Source organism: Ursus maritimus, unplaced genomic scaffold (genome assembly GCF_017311325.1).
Source record: "Ursus maritimus isolate PB19 unplaced genomic scaffold, ASM1731132v1 scaffold_20, whole genome shotgun sequence".
Taxonomy (NCBI): Eukaryota; Metazoa; Chordata; class Mammalia; order Carnivora; family Ursidae; genus Ursus; species Ursus maritimus.
In genome coordinates, this window is record NW_024424453.1 from 14,869,907 (window position 1) to 14,891,920 (window position 22,014).

Sequence of the window (22,014 nt, forward strand, 5' to 3'; positions counted from 1 at the left end):
GTTTGTCCTTTGGCCACTTGTTCTAAATTAATAAGTGCTGACTGACATTTGGACACTCTTCTTTGATCTCTTTGGGCTGCCTGGTGATGTCCCTGCCCATGTGTGACCATCACCTCCCCCACCCCATATCAACTGGAAGATTGATTTCTTCTTCCTTTCTGGACGTCTAAATTTATTCCGTGGGTGTTTTGCAGTTGCTGGTGGTCAGGGACAGCTGTTCCACCACGCTTGACTCTGGATAATTCTCTCTGATGAAGTCAGCAAAATAATAATACTGTAAGAGAAGCCAAGAAAACACAAGCCTCCATGGTCTTTTCTCATGAAGTGCTGAGGAGAGGAAGATCACCCCTCTCCTCAGTTAAAAAAAAAAAAAAAAAAAGGCAGGAAAAGCTAATATCCTAGACATATTTGAGGCAACAAGATTCAAGAATGTTCCCCCCCCCATATTATATAATTACTATTTGGTTATTGTAGAACAGCTGAAAAACACTGTAATCTGATCATTCAAAATCACACTAACATTTTCTCATATATTTGTCTTTTTTCAATATAAATATGAACAAAAAATAGTTGGAAAACCTGTATTCTTTTTTTGTAGGCTATTTTTCCGTTTAGCATAATCATGCATATCATTCCATTTCACTTAATATTTTTCTACAGTATTTTTTGATTAGCTGTTTTTATTGGAATAGTAACATACACAAGGCAAAAGATTGAAACAGTTCCAAAGAATATTCATGAGAAGTAAGTCTGTTTCACACCAGAACCCTCAGCCCTTCTCTCCTCTTCCTCGAAAACACTGCTACCAGCTTCCTGAGTATTCTAGAAATACTCTACATACATATGTATGCTTGCGTGTATATGTCTTTTTTAAACTTAACATATCCTAGAGAGCTTTCTAAATTCGTACTTATAGATGTATTCATTCTTTGCCAGTATTATGTGATATTCCACTCCATTGATGTACCAAATTTATTTGAACAGTCGTCATCCTGGATCTTTAGATTCTTTTCTGAATGTTTGCTGTTATTAGGCAGTGCTACACTGTGCATCCCTGTACATAAATTCTTGTGCCTTGTGCTATTTATGTATAAGATAATTTTGCAGAGGTGGACTTCCTGGGTCTAAAAATTAAGTGCACTTGAAGTTTTAATAGATATTCTGCTTCCCTCCAAAAAGCCTATACCATGTTACACCCCGACCAACAGTGTATCAAAATGCCCTTTCCTTTCTACTCTGGCCAATGATGTCCATTATCAGGTTTTTTAGTCTTTATAATTCTGATAGGCACAGACTAGATTCTCATTGTTTATGAATGGATTGGGGCATATTTCTGTTTACAAACCATTACATCATGTTAATGGCCATACAATATTCTATAGGGTGACTATACTATAATTTACTTAACCAGTTCTTCTACTGAGAGACCTACAGGTTGAGGCTATTTTTCTACCATTATAAGTGATGTTGCAGTCAGTACTCTTGTACGTAAATTTTTGTGCCTTCCTTTAGCTTCCTCGTTTTTTCCACGTTCTTTGGAATGTTTGTTAGTGAAGTATAGGAATTCCTTAAAAAATACAGTTTTGACATGGCGTGCTTTTATCAAACTAAACAAGTAATTGTCTACAGATTCACCGGGTGTGTTGCTGGGGGGAGGGGGAGATTTGTTTGGGGCACAACTTTCTTGTGCAATAAATGATTTAAGATTGTCATAAAAAGCGTACTTTTCACCAGGCACCTAGCATTCCCACTAGCTCTGTTTTTCAGCTTCCACATCCATATGTTTTTGACTAAGCCATAAATGGAAGTTTCATTTGAAGTTATTTTGCTTCCCAGTACATGTCATGCATTTCATTCCATATTCTTCTCGTTCTTTTCCTTTCCAGTGTGCTACTTCTCAGACACCAGTGAAGAGTGAGTTGTGAGTTTTCAGTTTTGCCAAGAGTTACATATTTGCAGAGCTGGAAGAAAAGAAAGTAAAAAATATTTTTTTTAATGTGGATGACTTAGTCCTGGCTCACAAGACTTTCATTTAGCTGCTTCAAAGCTCACACTTTCAATATCAAGAAAAATACTCCATTTCTACCCCTGTCCACTGCCATAATACCTGAATTAATTAGAATGGAACTCTAATCTCTCCCCAAATGGAATTGGATCATCCCATCCTAATAGAACGAATGCTCAGGGCAGCTAAAAATGGGAAGGCTTTGAACTCCTCGCCTGCACCCCTTACGTAGTTTTCCTGTTGCTACTGTCCAAGACGCTGCAGTTGAGGGTTATTCTGCTGGAGATGCCGCTTCTCCAATCTGCAGCATATCTCAGTCATTTGTGTATCATCTTCTCCTCTGTCTCTGCCCTGGTTTTATTTTTATTTTTTTTAAAGATTTTATTTGACACACAGGGCGCGCACACAAGCAGGGGGAGCAGCAGAGGGAGAGAGAGAAGCGGGCTTCCTCCCAGGATGTCGGGATCATGACCTGAGCCGAAGGCAGACGCTTAACCAACTGAGCCACCCAGGCGCTCCTGCCCTAGTTTTAAATACAAAACTTTACCCCCTGCAGTTTGAGGGAATCCCAGGGCCCAAACCATATTAAGACAGATGACTTTGGCCTAGCACATTTCTTCCTGAAACATACTTCCGTGCGTCTGCATTTGCTAGTGCCTTCTCCAGACTCAGCTTTGCCCTTTGCGATTGTCCATTTTTTCTTCTGTCAGGAAGGCCAACGTTGAATAGTTTCTTCAGCTCCAGCTCTGGGAATTAAGGGCCTATCGCTGAAGGGCCTCAAGCTTTACAGTCAGTTAACTCTTGGAGCTCAGACTCCCCCTAAGAAAACTTGTAGTTCTTTAGTCTGGTGTCTTCTTGTCGGGCGCGGTTGTCCAGAGCTGTTTCTCCTAAAAGACTGTTCCAACCAGACCTGTAGGGCAATTCCTTGTCCTGTCTTCCCTGCTGTTTTTTTGAATATGAGATTTTCTCCTTTTTTAAAAATTTGAGAGAGATACATATATATATATATAGACATATATGTAATTAACATTATATTAGTTTCAGTTGTACAACATAATGATTTGATATATGCACATATTGCGAAATGCTCACCACGATAAATCTAGTTAACATCCATCACCACACATAGTTAGAAAATTCTTTTTCTTGTGATGAGGCTGTTTGGGATCTGTTCTGTTAGAGAGTTCAAATATACAATACAGTATTGCTAACTGTAGTCACCATGCTGTACGTCACATCCCCGTGACTAATTTATTTTATGACCGGAAGTCGGTACCTCCTGACAGACTTCATCCAGAATTATTTCTAAATAACAGGTGGGGTCTGGGGTGGAGGTGGGGAGGCTGGGAGAACAGTGAGTGTGAGGTATCGGAATCCTGAGCACATATTACAACTGGGGTTCTCTCCCCTTCAAACTCTGGTCAGTTCTCAAAACCATTGTTCAGTGGGGGTTTCCTCAAAGATAAACATGTTACAATACAATGGCCCATACATGACACAGTTCTCCTGCCCCTGCCAGACTGAGAATTTTGTCTCCGGGGAGCTTAGGGTGTGTATAGGCAAGTTTTCCTTTTCTTTTCTTTTTTTTTAATACATCACTTTTTATTTTCGAATAATCTTAAACTTACAGAAGAGTTTCTAGTACAAGGAACTCCCATCTACCCTTTGTCCAGATTTGCCTTTGTTAATTGTTTATGATTTGCCACGTTTGCTTATCTCACTTTCTCTGTATACATATGTATCTTTTCCTTTTTTTTCCCCTGAACTTTTTGAGATCAAGTTGGAGACATCACGCTCTTTTGCCCCTAAATACTTCGGATTGTATTTTCTAAAAGGACCTGTTCTTTCATAAGCACTGTATGGGTATCCAAATCAGGAAATTTAATATTGGGACCGTATTATTTTCAAATCCACATCCATGTTTGAAAATTTCTTCATTTGCCACAACAGTGTCCCTTCTGGCTGTTTTGGTTTCTGGTCCAGGATCTATCAAGGACCACGTGCTGCATTTAGTTGTCCTCTTTATTTAAACTCTTTTTACCTGGAATGATTCCTGGGCCCTTGTGTTTTTGGATCATGACATCTTTGAAGGGTATAGGCCAGTTATTTTGTAGATCATTTTTAAATTCGGATTTGTCTGGTGTTTCCTCATGGTTTCAATTTAGGTTATACATTTTTGGTGGGAAGGCACATGATGTTTGTCCCAGTATGGGCGATGTTGGCTCTGATCCCTTGGTTAAGTTTATGTCTGTGGAAGATGAGGGGAGAGCAGCATTTGCTTGGGTCATCTGGTTTCTCTACTATGTTCCACAAAGTCAGTGCAATATCATGAGACCTTTTTTTGGTGCACCAGGTCTCTGTACGGTGTGGCTGTAGGTCAAGTAAACCCTTCTCCTTGAGATGATGAGCAAATGTCCTTGCCAGCATGCTCAGTTAAGCTTCACAGAACATTATTTAATTAACCAATAATAGTCCGTATACCTCCATACATAGAGATACAGTTTTTTTAAGGATTTTAATTTATTTATTTGACAGAGAGAGAGAGAGCGCGCACAAGCAGAGGGAGAAGCAGGCTCCCCGCTGAGCAAGGAGCCTGATGTGGGACTGGATTCCAGGACACTGGGATCATGACCTGAGCTGAACTCAGACGCTTAACCGACTGAGCCACCCAGGCGTCCCAGAGATACAGTTTTAAAATGAAACTGTGATGCTTGCATTCGTTTATTCCCTATTCTTGCCTCTTACAAAACACGTAATTCGAAAAGATACAGATAAACGATAGAGTTAAGTTATGGTAAAGGGAGACTGAGGCTGAGAAAAGAGTAAAGCCAGGGGGAAGAATGTATACCACAGGTCCTATGTGGCTGCTAGAAGTGCGTGCAAATTTGGCTTTGAGATTTGGGGGCTCTTGCAAAGAGCAAGATATGTTCAGTAGTGGAGTCAAAGCATTTATGAGGTAAAGGTTCACCTGGTGTTGAAGAGAAACATAATTTTTCCATATATAGATGCCAAACAGGGAGTTCTCCCTTCAATTCCCCACGAACGATCTAGACACTGTGCTCTAGGTGACAGTCCTCAAAAAATCTCCCAACGGTGAACACCAGGAGTTCTAGAGGTTTTTCCTGTAACCTCCCTAAACACTGGGTCGTGGCATGGTCTCAGAGCACCAGCCAGGAATATTTGAAGACCCAAACAAGGGTACACCACATACCCAGTTTGATGTGGAAAATCCAGAGTTGTAGCTTTATTTGTTGTCGTGTGTGTTTTATTTCTAATTGTTTTAAGAACAGACCCCCTTGGTACACTGTCCCAAATAAAACTTAGACGTGTCGGTGTTTGTTTCGTTTTGCTCAGGATGAGAATCTCCTCCTGGAAGTTTTCAAAAGCAGAGATGCTTTGGTTTCTAGCTCCTCTTACCCCCACTCCAAAATTGATTCCTTTCTTCTTCAGAGGTGCCCTGAACACCTCACAGGGCTGAGAGACAATAGCCCAGAGACACTAATCCCAAAGAGGGTACCCCCACAACTTCTCCATCTCTGGATTTCTTCAACATTTTTGACTTTACCGTAGTGTATGAAACACTCTGGTGGTTTCCCACGTAATCTGAGCAGTGAGCCAAAAGGAGATTTCTATCGCTCTGGAGTAGAGGTCAACTGCAGTGCTCACCACAGCCCTGAGGCCCCAAGGGGCCCTGGTCCCTGCCCCTCCTCCTCTGCTCCTCAGCCTCGTGGGCCACCCTGTTTTGCACAGGTACTCCAAACCCACAGGTCAGCCACCTTCCCACCTTAAGATCTTGCATTTACTGTTCCTTAGCTTAGAATGGCCCCCAGCCTGATTTCTGCACTTGATTCAGATTTCTTAGATCACACATCGCCTCCTCAGAGAGGCCTTCCTTAACTTCTATGCCTAAGATATCTTGCTCCACATTTGTTTGTACAAAGCCCTTATCCCTAGAATTATACTATATTTTTGCTGTTGTCTGTCTCCCTACTAGACTATAACCTCTCAAAGGGCCAGGACCTTTCCATCTTGTTCATCAGTCTCTCCCTCTAGCACCTGGAAACAGTGCCCTGTACCTGGCTGGAACTCAGCAGATACTTGGTGAGTGAGTAATTAAATGAACTGTAGAACACCGGAAAGAAAAAGTCTCCTATTGTCCTAACGTCCGACACTACCATTACTAATTCTTTGATCCTTTTTCATTTCAAAGGTAATTAACTTTTGGGGGTCACAAGAAATCCTGTAAGATCCAGGGGTACAGTCCTTAAAATGCACACAGACACACATTCCCAAAATTTGACATATAATTTTACCAGGTTTCCTAACCCTGCTACCTACCCCTGCTTTCTTTTTCCCCCTGAGTAGTCCTGGCCTAACGTAAAGCACCCGCCCGCCTCACATCATCTTTGCTAATCTGATTGCTGGAAAATGGCTCTTAACTTTCATTTGCATTTCTATGATTCCTTGTGAGGCTGATCATTGTTCCATGTTTGATTTCTAATTGCTTATTCTATTTCATAAATTGTTCGGGTCCTTTGACTATTTCTTGGAGTGTCTGTTGTATGAGCTCTTTAAATAATAAAGATGTTTACTAAAATGGTTCATTATAGAAAGAAAACAGATTAAAAATTGGCCTTCCACACGGACAGCTTTTTCTCTGCCTCTCGTGGAACACAGCTGTAGATTCATTTTCTGTTATTTTGCTTGGGTTGCCACACTTTGCACCTGGAGTAGTTTTAAAATCATTCAGGGAAGCGAACCAATAAAAAGCTACAATAAACTCTCTCCTGACTAATGAAAATAGATGCATGAATCAGAGTTTCCATTTCCTGCTAGGATAAAAGCGTACCTATTGTCTGAAGATAATAAAACAGTTTTGGTTTTGCTATTGCCAGGCCTTCGTATTAAATTCAAAGACACAAAGATAACTTTGTGGAGCAGAACAGAGAAGCGCCCATTTCCTCTTTTTTCTGAGTTAGGTCATTATTTGCCTAAGTTCACTAGCCTCATAGATGTGCTTCCTGTCACCGGCCACTTTTGATCCATCTTGTGATAGCCCATAAATCAGATGGAATGTGAGCAGCACATGCTGATGGTGCTTTAGGTGGAAGAAATATGATTGCTTTACAGCAAAAGGATCCAGAAGAAATCAGCGTGCTAACTTGTTCTGGATAACATCAGGCATGTTCTGGATATATTGTAACGTTGATCACTGATGTCTAAATCTTTTAAATGCCAATAAAATATGCATTTTAGGTCATGCATTTGCTAGGACAACATAAACACCAGGGTTGCCGGCATTTCCATCTCGGACCCGGAGGAGAGCGGAGTTGCACATTGCTTTGTCACCTGCTTCACCGTGTAGATGAGCAGACGGGATAGCAAGTAGGAAAATCATCTTCTGGTGCTAAAAATTCAGGGTTTCCTGTGACGTAAACGCAGCTTGGGTTACGAGTCTAAAACTAGAAGAGCTAGGGGTTTCTGGAAAACCTAAGGTCCACCTGTCCGATTTGGGGGCACCTGGAAGTGGTTTGAAGGCCTGAAACAGTAAGGCCGGCAAAGTGTGGCTGAATGCGCACATGTCCCTGAGCTCTGTGTCTTATCGACTGAGCCGGCTGAGAAATTGCCTTGTGGTTATTCTCACCCAGAATTGGAATAAAGGGCTCAGTGTGAAGTCGGGATAGTACAACTTCTTGGTTTAATACTTTACAGATTTTTGGAACCAAATGCACCCTGAAGTGAAAAGTTGCCTTTTTTTTTTTTTTTTTTTTTTTTTTTTTTTTTGCTGACCTTGTTGGACGGCTAATACTGTTTCTGGGAAATAAGAGAAACAAGCGGCTCATTGTTGGCAGGAGCTGAGAGAGACACAAGAAGGGCGAGAGACGTGTCTGCAGCCCTTTTTTCCTCTTCATTGTATCGTGACTGAGTCAAGGCTGGACCGCGGCTGGGTTTTTCTTCCTACCTCTGCAGACATGTGTTTTCCATCAGACAGGGCTGCGTGACACCTGACATTGGCCGGTTCGCATGAGTTAAGCCATGTACGGCCCATAAACAGAGAGGAAAAGACCCACAGCTGCACTCAGACACTCTTGACGCTGAAATGTTTTTGAAGCTTGGTGTGGCTGGGTCTGCACGTATGTCAGAAACGATTTACACCTGTATGTTTTGGCTTCTTCCAGTTGCATATCATTACTTTCTGAAAGCCACTGTGGCCAGGTCTAGTATTCCCTGATGGCAGCACCTCTTCTTGTTTAAACCTTCCTGAATTATGAAATGTAACTTTTTTTTAAAAAAAAGATTTTATTTATTTGAAAGAGAGAGAGAACACAAGCAGGGGGAGTGGCAGAGAGAGACAGAGAAACAGGCTCCCCGAGGAGCCAGGAGCCCGATGCGGAACTCGATCCCAGGACCCTGGGATCATGACCTGAGCGGAAGGCAGACGCATAACAGGCTGAGCCACCCAGGCACCCCATGAAATGTCACCTGATTTGTCTTTTTTTTTTTTTTTTTTTTTTAAGATTGAAGAAGAAAGCTCTATACCATTTTCTGTAAAACCAGATCACACCAACAGGGTGTCATTGTAACATATGATTCATGGTCATTTCATCATTTTGTAGTAGTAAATAAGTTAATTACACTAGTCTGCATTAGATTTTTTTCATGAAATAGGGAAAAGGAAACACATCCTTGTCACTGAATTTAACTGAATTAAATACTTTTTGATCAGCGATTGGTGATTAGTATAGCTGATGCCAACCCAGGGCATTCTAGCGTATCCCCTGGGCTTCCTACATTTGTCACAGTCTGTGCCTGTGATTGTGCTGAGTCATTTATGCTTCCAAGAATCGTGAATTGTCCTAAGTCTTTGGTTTTAAATTGTGTCCCAATGTCCCATACCAGGATTTTCAGGGGGTTTGAAGAGAAGCTAAGCTTAGTTAGTATCCAGACTCCAAAAGGTATGTCTGTCCAGATTTTTTAAATTTGTTTAATATTTTCGTATAAGAATTGAGAAATGCCTGTGGGAGAAGCAGAGTGAAAGCAAGACCAAGAGAATTTAGAGAAGATAGTCAAAGGGGCCGCCATTTAAGTGTTCCCTGTCCCACTGGCATGGGCTCAGGCTCTAGGCTTGCTTTGAACTAAACCCCTGCATAGGAGGGTCGCCTCTGCTTCATGCCATACACTGACTCTAGGGAAGGCTCCTGCTGCAAAAGGAAAGTTTGAGAACCCTGGTCTAAATGGACTAAGGTCTCTTTAAGCCTGAACTTCTATGCTGATGGTACAAAGTGGGGTGAATACATGGCCCGACCTATAATGAGCACTGGGGGGAAATTGAGTTTGTAAACCACTAATGAGAAAACAGAGCGAAATGAAATGAATGCTGAGCAGAGAACTATGCTCTGGAAGTAAAGAGAAAACAGTCACAAAAACCTGTTATTGATTGAATACTCACTCATAAAATTATGGGAGTAATGGTTACTATCAGTTTCTGACCCATAAAGCCCGAAACTGAGTCTAGTATTTCGTGTCTGTGCATCAGTAAGGCAGATCTGAAGTGCACTGAATTGTTTTTGTTCTTTGTTTTTGAAAATCCATATCGTTGGGGTTGGTTCCAAGGGGTAGGGGGAGACTTGGGTCCTTCTCAGGTCTTATTTATAAAGAGTACAAATCCAGCTCGCAGGAAGATGAGAATTAGTTCAAATCACAGAAAAGAATGGTTCGGTGTTTCTGAAAAGAGCTGCTCTGCAGCATGTATGGCCCAACCAAGAATCCAACAGGAAAGACGTCCCGTCGCTCAGACCCTGTCGAGTGCCTGCGTATGGTGATGCAATGCAGTGTCATAAATAGTGCTCGATCTCCCTAAAAAGTGACAGAGTAAGTGGAGGAGGAGTGTTTCCCCTCTGATTATTAGGTAATGGGGGTACAAAAGGACGGTTAGCTATTGTAATCCCTGGAGGACACACTGAGAGCACGTCCGGACTGCCTGACTGTGGTTCTAAATGCCCAAATAGCTCCTGCATACTGGCATTGGTTCTCTGTGTAAGGGGACACGTTAGGATGGACACAGGAAACTTTGGGGGCAGAGTTTCCTACTGTCATGAGTGGTGACAGGCCTAGGGTGACCAGCCGCCCTTCGGTCCGGGAGTGTTGCATCCCGGCATTAGCCCTCATATCCCGTGTTCCAGGAAAGCCCTCAGTCTCTGTCAGACCAGGACATTGTTTGAGCATTTAGAGTGGGGACCGAAAATGAAGTGATGGTCAAGCTTTCAGTTCTGAGAGTCATGATTCAGGAGCCCTTGTGCTCCCCTCCTGTAGGGTACTTAGGTTTCTGGAGGGTGTTTCTCATGCAATCTAGGTAGAAACTTACTAGCCCCGACATCAAATTGAGGAAGTTTCCTAGATCTCAAATCAAGTGTGTTAGTGTATTTGAATGTTGCATATTGACCTGTTTTGAAGAAACTGCAACCAGGTATTCAAAGCAGTAAGTCAGAAGCCTCTTTCAAGCTCTCCTCACTCTCCAGGGATGCTGTTGGAAGGATTCTTTGGAATATTTCATGTTATTTTATCACAGAAGCAAATGAAAAAAAAAAAAACAAACCCTAAAAAGATAGGTTATTTTGAATATATGGAAGTAAAGTTAATGTAGCAAAGGTTTTACTCACCAGCTGTGAAAACTGACATACAAGTTAAACCATCTTTGAATCTCCTGTTAAGTCAGCATTTGCTTATGGAAAACTTAAGCAGATATACTGGCAGTCTTTTATAACCAACCCTTGCTTTCCCTGTGTTTTGTTTTTCTTTGTTTTCACATTACTTTGTATCTTGAACTGCAGCAGGTAACTCTAGGCAAGTAAAAAAACCAGTGTGTTTGATATTCACCAGGCTGCTATGTTCCTTTCTCTGGCTCTGTGTCCTACACATCTGCTGAGTTAACTTTAAAGGGCTTAGCACATAGTAAGGGCTTAATAAATATTAATTCGTCTTCGATTCAGTTCAAATTCAGTACCGCCAAGACATCTGCTAATTTGCAGTAGACCAACATTTCCCAGTGTTCCTGCTCAGGAGAACGCTAGTCTTCCAAGTTTGAGAAGTCCTGCATTTTCTATCTCCTTCTTGGAAAGTCTCACTGTCTGTTAGAGCCTTAAAAGCTCTGAGGAAGCCTGCAATAAAATGAATTCTTTTAACTTTGAGTAGCCTAACATTTCCCAATCTTATTTGACCATGGGACACCTCTGGAAGTGGCCATTATTATATTTTTATTCTAGCCTAATATCTATTTGCTCCCATGGAACATACTTTTAGAACATGTTTTTTTGGAATATTTATCCATTTTTTTATATACCCTATAAAATTTGTCCATTTTTATGTACCCTATAAAAATGAATTAATAGTGAATATTGGTGAGATAGTGTCTTGCACAGTTCCTGGTATTTATTGAAGACATGGTTACTACACATACATACAGGTTTTTTGGGTTTTTTTAGAACAGTTTCAGATTTACAGAAAAATTGAGAAGATGGAGTTCCCATATACACTGTCATTCAATTTCTCATGTTATTAACATTTTACAGTATATGCTACATTTGTTATAATTGGTGAACCAAAATTGATAGAGGGATTTCCTTAGTTTTTACATAGTATCTTTTTCTGTTCCAGGGTCCCGTAAGAATACCACATTACCTTTACTTGTCATGTCTCCTTAAGTTGTTCTTGGCCATGACAGTTTCTTAGACTTTCCTTGTTTTGATGACCTTGATAGTTTTGAGGAGTACTACTTAGGAATTTTGAGGATTCCCCCCTGTTGGAATTTGTCTGATGTTTTTCTCTGATTAGATGTGGGATGATGGGCTTTGGGAGGAAGTGAGTGCTCTTTTTGTCACATCTTATCAAGGGTCATGCTATCACTATGACTTCTTATTGTTGAGGTTGACCTTGATCATCTGGCTGATACACAGGAGTTCTCCCCTGTAAAGTGACTCTTTCCCCCACCCGTTGAATACTGTGCTCTTTGGGAGGAGGTCACTATACACAGTCCACTGTTAAGGAGTGGAAGTTTTGCTCCCCCTCCTTGAGGATGGTGTATCTACATTAAATTATTTGGAATTCTTCCATTCCAGAGATTTGTCTCTTCTCCCTCCATTTATTTATGTATTCAGCCAGTTGTTTATATGAGTGTGAACTCATGGATATTTTATTTTTATGTAACTAATGAACCATAGTCAGGAACTCATGACACTTTCTCCATTATTGATGGAACAAGAAGCACAGTTGGGGAGTGGGTTCTGGGGGTGGAAAAAGTCGTGGAGTGCTTAGAGAGACCTTGCTCACTTAAAGTGCCTCTGACATGTTGACAAAACCATGTATTTTTAAAGGTTCAACTTAGGGTGCCTGGGTGGCTCAGTCGGTTTTGTGTCTGCCTTGGGCTCAGGTCATGATCCTGGGGTCCTGAGATCGAGGTCCGCATTGGGCTCCCTGCACATCGGGGAGCCTGATTCTCCCTCTTCCTTCTGCTGCTCTCTCTCTGTCAAATAAATAAATAAAATCTTAAAAAAAAAAAAAAAAGTTCAACTTAAAGTGCCAGGGATAGTGGTCTCTTGGCTGAGAAGTTTGTCAGAGTAGAAAGGAGGCTGAGAATGAGATGAGAAATGCATACCAGCCACAGGCATTCCTCTTTTCCCTCCCAGACTCACATGTGAATTGGAGAGAAGGATTTGAAGGGAATAAAGTAATTTCTGTGTCTTTCTAGGGCTTTGGTGTGGCTTCTAGCCATCAGCACACTGGTGGTTCTTTCCATAATCTGCTCAGAGCCAGCTCCATCCAGGCCTGTGATGGGTTTCATAGTTGAACCTGACCTCTTAAGGTTTTGTATTCTTCACTTGGCAGTGTGTGTGTATGTGTGCGTGTGTGTGTGTGTGTGCACGCATGTGCGTTTGTGTGTTTCTGTATGTCTTTGTGTGTCTGTGTGTGTGTAACCGAGTCTGTTTTAAAAATGAGGGAAGCAAGCCCAGGACACAAGAATAGTAAGTCACTGAACCTCTCTGAGGCCAAAAAGACATTTGTCAAACATTCCAGGAGGCGCATTGGGCAGCCTGTGATTCACTGGCCTCCCTCATCGTCGGCAGCTCCTGGCTTGGAGAACCTGCCAAAGCACTTCAGGAGCTGTTGCTCCCCATTCCCTTGTGCTGCAGACGGCAAAAAGTTCAGGAGTGAGGTCTTTACCTTTTTTCTTTTTTTTTTTTTTAACATGGTTGTTTCTTAGGTAGCAAATGTAGGCTTAGAACTGAGTTCAGGGACCTTCCTGTCTTGAGCCTACTGTTGGGTCTTTGTAGAAGTGACCAAGTGTGTTTGCTGGAACAGCCCAGAGGGTGCATCAGAGGACACGGTCCGGGGCAGCATTAACCAAAGGGTTATAGCCAACGTGGACAGTCGCCCCCTGCCACACCCCGTTCCCGTGCTGACCGTTTATTGCACCAAGGACACAGTCATGGAATCGAGAGGGTGGTGGGATCTCAGATTCTGCGGAGTTTCTTTGACTGTGTTTTCTTTTATACTGAATAATAGCAGTGAAATGTTTCTGGCCACATAGCTGCAGAGCATGGTTTTGTTGATTTCCAGAAACAGAAGAGAAAGCCAATTACTGAAGGAAAAAAAAAAAAAAAACGAAAAGGAGATGAAGACAATGAAAAAGTTAAATGTGGATTTAAATTTAAATTCTAACTCTCTTGGAAGGGAAAAAAAAAAGATGTCTCTGCTTTACNNNNTGCATTCCTGCTTCAATGGAGAAATCTTCTGTTTGGGTTATTCCTTTCTGTGGGGACTGGCAAAAGTCTAGAGCTGATGAGGTCTTTAGCCTTTCTGAGGCATTTAATGGCAACCTGCCCTCAACTGGTTTGGCCTCAGAAACGGCATTTGGGATATATTGCCTCTTTTTTCTTTTTCTTTCTTTTCTTTTTTCTTTTCTTTTCTTTTCTTTTCTTTTCTTTTCTTTTCTTTTCTTTTCTTTTCTTTTCTTTTCTGTTCTGTTCTGTTCTGTTCTTTTCTTTCTTTCTCTCTCTCTCTCTTTCTTTCTTTCTTTCTTTCTAGCTGAACTGTTGTTCTGTCCCTAAAATGTTCTGGAATATTATCCCAAGAAGTGTTATATTCATTGCAGATTTACGTGTTTTGCCTTCCCATGCTCTCCTGAGGAACGCCTCTCTGTTTATCTCTGTCTTGGGCCTTCTCTGCCCCCATTTTCTCCGAGTAGCTAGCAAAAGCAGTGGTTTTAAAGAACCTCAGCCGTCAGTAACGTTCATGAGCCACAAGCTGAGAGAAGGTTCAGTAATAGTTGGAAATCAAATGACTAGAGGGAGCAGAGGGGCAGGTTGAATCATGGGCATCTCAGTGGACCCAGGACACCTGGCTTCTAGGCCCCTGCCATTTTATGACTGTGACCAAATTCACTTTCCCTTCGGGTATTGATTTTTGTCATTTCTACAAGGAGGAGTTGTACCAGGCAGGCTCAGCTTTCAAGATCTTGATTACATTCCTAAGCCATATTTGTTGCTTATCAGATTATTTTTGGGGTTACCTCCTTGCACTCCCATCAAGAAAATATTGAGTTTGATGTATACATGACCACGTTTTTATGTTTTTTATTTCTGTATTTTTATGTTTTTATACAAGTAATAAATGCACTCAGGAAAACTTCAAATGGTACAGAAGAAGAAAAGGAAGATCTCCTCCCATCCCTGACACCAGCTTTCCTCTCCAGAGGCACCCACTGTTACCAGTCTCTTGTGTATCCTCCTAGAGAGATTTGCTCTTTGTGTGTAATATGCCCTCCCTTTCTAACTAAAGCAATAAGCATGTTCATGCATAGAATTCTATCCCTTGGGTTTTTTTCCTCTCTGAACAGTGTTTCCTAAAGATTGTTCTATTTAAGTACCTACAGAGCTCCCTCATTCTCGGGCGTAGTTATAGAGAATTTCTGAAGAGATGGATCATGACCTCTCATCGGTGGACCAAATTTTGAGTCTTTTGCTATTATACGCAATACCGTGGTGAATCTTCTCATAACAAAGTTCTGTGGGGGTGTGTGCTTTACTTTGAAAACCAAACTATTGTCTAAGTTCCATTCTTTTCTAGTCTCTAGAGTTAATAACTGGAGATGTGCAGTCTCCATGGTCAAATCGAAATTAAGGGGAGGAAAGCAACATCTTCCTCGTCCCTCCCTATGCCTGTCTCTGAGGGCTGGTGTTTAAAGACTAACCAGGGTGTGGTTCTAGAAGCGCTCCTCCCCGTGTCTGCAACTCTCCCAGATAAGGAGACAGACGCTAGCAAGATCTGCCGAGGAGTATTTATTTGGTGGTTGTGTGGCGTCCGTTGCAAGTAAACCCGGTGGAGGTTTTGTACACCGAAAGGGCAGGCTTCCCAAGTCCCCTAAGATAGTCTTGCTCCAATGTATTTGTCACATCATTAAATTACCAAAACCGAGTCAGTTTTAAATAACCTCTACGCTGCCAACAACCTAACTTCTTTTTAAGCTGCTTTTTCCTAATCTGGGGATTTCTGGTATTGGAAATATTTCAATTTACAGATTTCTCTTAGAGACACAGTTAGGCATCTTTTTTTGGTCTATGGCAGTTATGTCAGAAAAGAATAGGAGCACCCTTTTTCAGAAGTTCAGAAATGACTGTCCTTGGAAATAATCACTACTCTTCCTTCTGGGCTTCCTTCTGGCCTGGAAGAGGTCTTACGAATTAAGCCCTTCTGGATATCTGGACTTTGTCTGACTTTAATCTGTGTTTAAGAGCACTTTTTTCCCCCGGTGATACAGTGTGTGCACAATCCCTGACCTCCTACCCAGCCCTCCCCATGAAGATTGTAAACTGCTCTGACCATTTCTAGAATATCATTTGAGAAATGAAACACTCATTTCAGTAATTTTGCATCAATTAGGACTGTGCTTTTTTTTCCTGTTCTCAAACTGAGAGCGTAAGAAATTGCCAACCGGTTTCATTGCTTCGTCTCATCTTTTACTGAGCTTCCCTGTGCGCCAGGAATGGTGCCAGAAGGCACGAGTTCCTTGTGGTGGGCTTGGTTCAGAAAGGAAAGACTGCACTCTTAGGCAGAACACTCCAAAGTATTCTCACCTCCCGTTCATGAGCTCGTTACTGAGCGGACAGTTGTCAATCTCTCCAGACCTGCCTTGAACCCTTCCTGTTTGTAAGGGGAGCCGCTCTGGGCCCGAGGCCCTGTTTTGATGACCTGCTGGGTAAGGGTGATTTTCTTGCTATTGAAGGCAAACTGTATGCGGAGGGTTGCTCTCAGTTTCAGCAGCTGTCACTGTTCTTCAGTGGAAGGCGTGACCGAGGGTGGCTAAGGACAGTCGAAAGAGCCGGTGGTGTCTGGAGGCCTCCACTCTGGCTTCGGTTCTACCTGCCCCTAACCAGAGTTTACCTCTCTTCAGTTTCATTCTCTCCCCCGTAAAATAAAGGGATGGACTAGACCATTTCTAGGAATCCCGACAAAGCCTGACATTCTGGCATTCCACAGCTCCACATACAAATTCACCTCATTTCTTCATACATTCCTTCCAACAGCCTGTTAATTCCTGTGAGGGCAGGAGCTGTTTATCCAACGAAGGAGCTATTTATCCAACGACAAGCCCAGTGCCTGGCACACAGGAAACGCAGTAAAGATTTGAGGGAGTTATAAATAAAATTTTTAAAAAGGAATGTTTTTATGGTACCTCTACCCCCATCCGGAGGAAGTTCCTGCCATGGAATTAATCGTTCCTTAAGGAAACCAATTTGTCTACAGAAAAATTTGTCTACAGAAAATCCTCTGTGTTGGTGCTCTCTTTTGAGTGCTTGTGTGTGTGTGTGTGTGTGTGTGTGTGTGTGTGAGGTGTGCACATATATATAGTCGATTAGGCTACTTTAAAATTCATTTAAGAAAATTTAGTTATAAAACATGTTTCCACATGATGTCCATGTCTTCCAAATGAAAGATGTAAAATATTTAACTTTTGGACTTTAAATAAAATATGCCAGTGATTTTCTTTTTTAAAGATAGTGATACCAAATATAGCAAAAATTGAGAGTTTTTCCTCAGAAATGGAGTATATAAAACTATATATTGTTTTGGGCCCTGATATAAGAGCAAATATAAAAGTGTGGTTTTCTTCATTATAGGATATTGCCTAGGCAGAAGATAAGCAGATTTGACTGGTAAAGTCTTTTAAGAAAAACTAGCACTTTTAAAAAATGTGTGTGTGTGTGTGTGTGTGTGTGTGTGAGAGTGCCAATTATAGAATTTATTAAGGGATTTTAAAAATTCTCCCCTTAAGCCAGTTATAGAATTTATTAAGGGATTTTAAAAATTCTCCCCTTAAGTGAAGCACTACATGTTAAAATTTAAGATGTTGGTCAGTGAGGATAAATAGAAAATCCTTGAAAAGTTTAGAACACTTCTAGAATGCCTTTATCCAGTCACAAACATGATTATCATTTTTTAAAAGATGCATTTACTTGAGAGAGAGAGAGAAAGAGTGCACAGGAGGGAGGGGCAGAGGGAGAGGGAGGGAGAGTGTTAAGCAGACTATGCTGAGCGTGAAGTCCTATGCAGGACTCAGTCTCAGCACCCTGAGATTGAAACCTGAGCTAAAACCAAGAGTCAGATGCTTAACTGACTGCACGTGAGAGTGAGTGTGTGTGCGCACATGGGCAGGGGGGAGGGGCAGAGAGAGAAGCAGACCCCCTGCTGAGCAGGGGACTCTTCCCCCCCCCCCCCCCCACCTTGTGGGGCTTGATCCCAGGATCCTGGGATCATGACCTGAGCTTGAAGGCAGACGTTTAACCGACTGGGCCACCCAGGCGCCCCCGTGATTACCATTTTTATGTAATTTCTTTCACACTAATTTTTCCCTTTGCAAAAACCAAAACATCTTTTCCTCAGTCCGGTTTTTGTTTCTGAGCTTAGCTCATGCTCCTTCGGGGTACCCTTTTTAAACAAAGCATTAGTGGGGTCCTGCTTCTGTATAGGTCCCTGGTCTAGGTACTGTGTTTTACGTCTTGCTTGTCAGTCAGTCATCGTCTTAGATGTTATCGTGCACCACTGTGTATCTAGAATCTCGTGCCCTCCTTAGCTCTGACATGAACATGCAGATTGTCTAGAAAGTGCACACACACCCAGAGGTCCGTCATATGGTGTGGTAACCTTTCGTGGAATTCACTTTTGACCACTATGTTCTTAAAGGCTCACAGTGTGCTCTAGATTCAGGCAAGGTGTGACGTAACTTTTAACAAGGCACAAAATGCCAAGACTAGATGAGTCAGGAGTGGGGCCAGTATCTGAGCCTCCATGAATTGAATTAAGGTAATAGTTACTGAAACAGTAATGATTAACAGGAAAGTACTTCGGAAGGAATCTCAGGAATCTATACGACAAAGCACAGGGCATTCTGATGGTCTTTTTTTGATAAGGTGTTGTAGGACCTGTTTATTAATCTCCTGTGTGTTCTTCCCTCCTATAGTGATGAATCACCAGCACCAGCAGCAAATGGCACCCACTACCCTGAGCCAGCAGAACCACCCTACTCAGAACCCACCAGCAGGGCTCATGAGCATGCCCAATGCTCTGACCACTCAACAGCAGCAGCAGCAGAAGCTCCGGCTTCAGAGGATCCAGATGGAGAGAGAGAGGATCAGAATGCGCCAAGAGGAGCTCATGAGGCAGGTATGGCCTTCTGTGGTGCCTGCTGGAGGCTCCGTGATCTTTGGTGCCAAGGCCAGGGGGTAGATAGCTGCTGGCCACCAGGGTAAATCTTTCTCTAGAAGCATTAAAGGCCCAAAGCCTACTCCAAACCGTATGAGTAGAATCCAGGTTTTTCTCCCAATGTCTACCTGCATTGTCTTCAGAGACAAATTTATGAGTACGTGGACTAGCTGTGTTAGCATGGCTGCCTTGGGTTCTATTGCTAATCTTTAGAAGGAGAGGAAGACTCCGTTCCAGTTACCTATTGCTGTATAACATTATCCCAAAACATAGTGGCTTAAAACAGTAGCTATTTTATTATATCATACAATTTTGTGGGTCAGGAATTTGGGCGGAGCTCAGCTGGCTTCCATGGTGTTGATGAAGGCCACTTTAGTAGTATTCAGCTGGTGGGTGGGTTGGTCTGGAGGGTCCAAGATGGCTTTACTTAAGTATGTGGCATCATGATAAGGATTGCTGGAAGACTGGGCTGGGTTGGGACTGAAACCTGGAGCATCTATATTTGGCATCTCTAGCTGGCACAGCAGTCTCACTAGTGGGACATATTGCCTAGCAGCTTGGGTCTCCCAGAGAGAATGTTCCAAGAAACAAGAAGTAGAAGCTGCCAGTGTGTTAGGATCTGGTTCTGGAAACTGTCACAGAGTCACTTCTTCCATATGCTCTTAGTCAGAGAAATCACAGATTTGCCCTAGATTAAAGCAGATAACAGAAGGGAAGTCCCATGGACAAAATGACAAAGAATTTGCAGCCATCTTTGGTCCACCATGGAGCATGAAAAAGAGGGAAAATTGAAGGAGAATGAGAAAGGAAAATGTTTGCATATGGGCTCTGATAGAGTGGGTGTTGATCAGGCACCTTTGTGCCATACTACATTCATTCAGTCCGTCAGTCATTCCGTCAGTCAGTGGACGGAATGTTGCTGTGTGTCCTCTGTGGGTCAGGGTTGGCACTTCAAAAAACGAATAAAACAATCCCTGAAGGAGCCCACGGTTTACTGCCTCCCTCAGTGGCTTGGTCTGTGCAAGAACAGAATTATTTCTTCTGTGTTGCTAAATTAATGGAGCCCATGTGTTTAGGTCTCATCAGTTTTGCTGGCTACATTTTAGGGAGGAAAGCTTCAGTTTATTGTTCTAATTCTTGAGACTTTGCTTTATGACTCACATGAAGCAAGATACAGGAGTAGCTTCCTTTCGCTAGTTCAAGGAAATTCGTTTTAACTGTTCCAGAGAGCTTTCTTGCAAGAGCCTGGGGGGGTTGCAGAAAATGCCACTTTTTTCTTTTAGTTAGATCTGATACTTTCAGAAATATACATTGATTTCTATAAATGAATCATGTATTTCTCATCAGATAAATTCTAGGATATAAAGTCTATACTGTGTGAGGTTTTAAAAACATGGTGAATTAAAATAATTCCTTAGACGTAGCCTTTGACAACGACGGAAATGAATATAAATTCTGCTTTGTTTTTCAGTGGAACTATCCTCTGAATTTGAGGAATACAGCTTTATAATATAACTACAGTTGTGCCATTTTCCCTGAGGATTTATGTTTGAACGCTCATGGTTATTTCAGGGTAACAGTTGTTTATACTGTTTTTAGATACTCAGTATCATGTTTCTTAACAGGAAATAATTATATTATTATTTTTTGTCTTAGGATAACAATTCCATTTGGAATATTTTTTCTGTTTCATAATATAGAGTAAATTAAACAGTATTGTAGTAGCATTTATAATTTTTCTCTTAGTTTTATATTTAAATGAGCTTTAATGTGGTTTTTTTTTTCCTTGCACAAAGCTGTGGACTGTTCTGAAAAGAATGATTTGTTTCTCAGTGTCTGCCACTCTCTGTGTTTCTTTCTCTTGCTCCACCTCCTTCTTTACCACAGAAAGTATTTCTGCAAAGGGGTGGGGAAAAGTGCCCCAAATCGTTTCCTTTATTCCAGCCATAGGTGCCTTTGAACCAGAGTGTAGTATTGACGGTTCATATTACAGAAATGCCAACCAAGTTCATTAAATGCTGATCCCTAGAGGCTGTGGAACTTGGAGCATTTTCCTGCATCGTATTGTGCAATCCTATTGTATAGGACAGTGGGGGAAAATCCAGATTTGCGCTCAGAGGCTCCCATACATAGTTCAGCTTTGACTGTGTGTGTGTGTGTGTGTGTGTAGTTAGGAGGAGGAGAAGGGGACGGAATGGATGGTTCTGATGTCTTTTTATTTTTGTTATAGAATACAGGAAAAAAGGTCTAAAGGGACTTCTTAATCATGGAAGGTTTCCCCATTCAGAAGCAGCCTGCTCTCAGTGTCAAGATACTATTTAAGGCCATATGGTAAATAGTGTTGGAGGGTTCTCTGATAGTTTTCTGGGGCATTTGCCAAGATGCCTGGTTGTTCAGGTGTGGATTATGTCTATCATCTTGGTTTTTTTACTCCCCCCCCCTTTTTTTGGTGATTTTCTGCCTCACTATTTGCAGTTAAGCCAGGGACAGGGAAATGGAGTATCAGTAAAGGTGATATTTGGCTAACCTGTTTAGCTGGCTTTTAGAATCTGGTAGAAAGCAGGAGTAAGGGTAGAGGAAATGGTGGTCCTGATGAGGTCTGAAGTTTTTTTTTTTTTAAGATGTATTTAGGGACACCTGGGTGGCTCAGTTGGTTTAGTGTCTGCCTTCAGCTCAGGTCATGACCCCAGGGTCGTGGGATTGAGCCCCGCATTGGGCTCCCTGCTCAGTGGGGAGTCTGCTTCTTCCTCTCCCTCTCCCCCTCCCCCTGCTCAAATAAATAAATAAAATCCTAAAAAGTTTTTTTAATAAGACTTATTTATTTATTTTGAGAGAGAGAGCACTTGTGTGTGCATGAGCTTGGGAGAGGGAGAGAGGGAGAGACGCAGACTCCCTGCTGAGCACAGAGCCCAAATGGGGCTCTATCCCACAACCCTGAGATCATGACCTGAGCCAAAATTGAGAGTCAGATGCTCAACTGACTGAGCCATCCTGGCGCCCCATGATGAGGTCTGAAGATTATCTATAGACTTCCATTTCTTCATCCTGTCCCACTCCCATGCCCACTGTGGTCAACAAGTGCCTGAATCTCCTTAGCTCACTGGGCAGTCTGGAAGGAACATGGCTGTCCTCTGGCTCACAGGGGCCCCTGGCTGTGCAGGCTGTCTTCTCAGGGTCCCTGCCTTGCAGGTTGCTTTGACCCACCTGCAGTTCCATCAAGAGAGAATCCAGGAGAGAGGCCCCATTCTACTTCT

At 42.1% G+C, this 22,014-nt stretch overlaps 1 protein-coding gene across 1 annotated transcript in view; it reads left to right on the forward strand.

Annotated features, from left to right (window-relative positions):
• Nucleotides 1-22,014, forward strand: part of WWTR1 (WW domain containing transcription regulator 1) — a 126,785-nt gene that overhangs the window by 83,926 nt on the left and 20,845 nt on the right. The window contains exon 3 of the mRNA XM_008711024.2: nt 18,519-18,721. Within this exon, the coding sequence (XP_008709246.2) occupies nt 18,519-18,721 (203 nt within the window). The remainder of the gene's footprint in view (nt 1-18,518; nt 18,722-22,014) is intronic.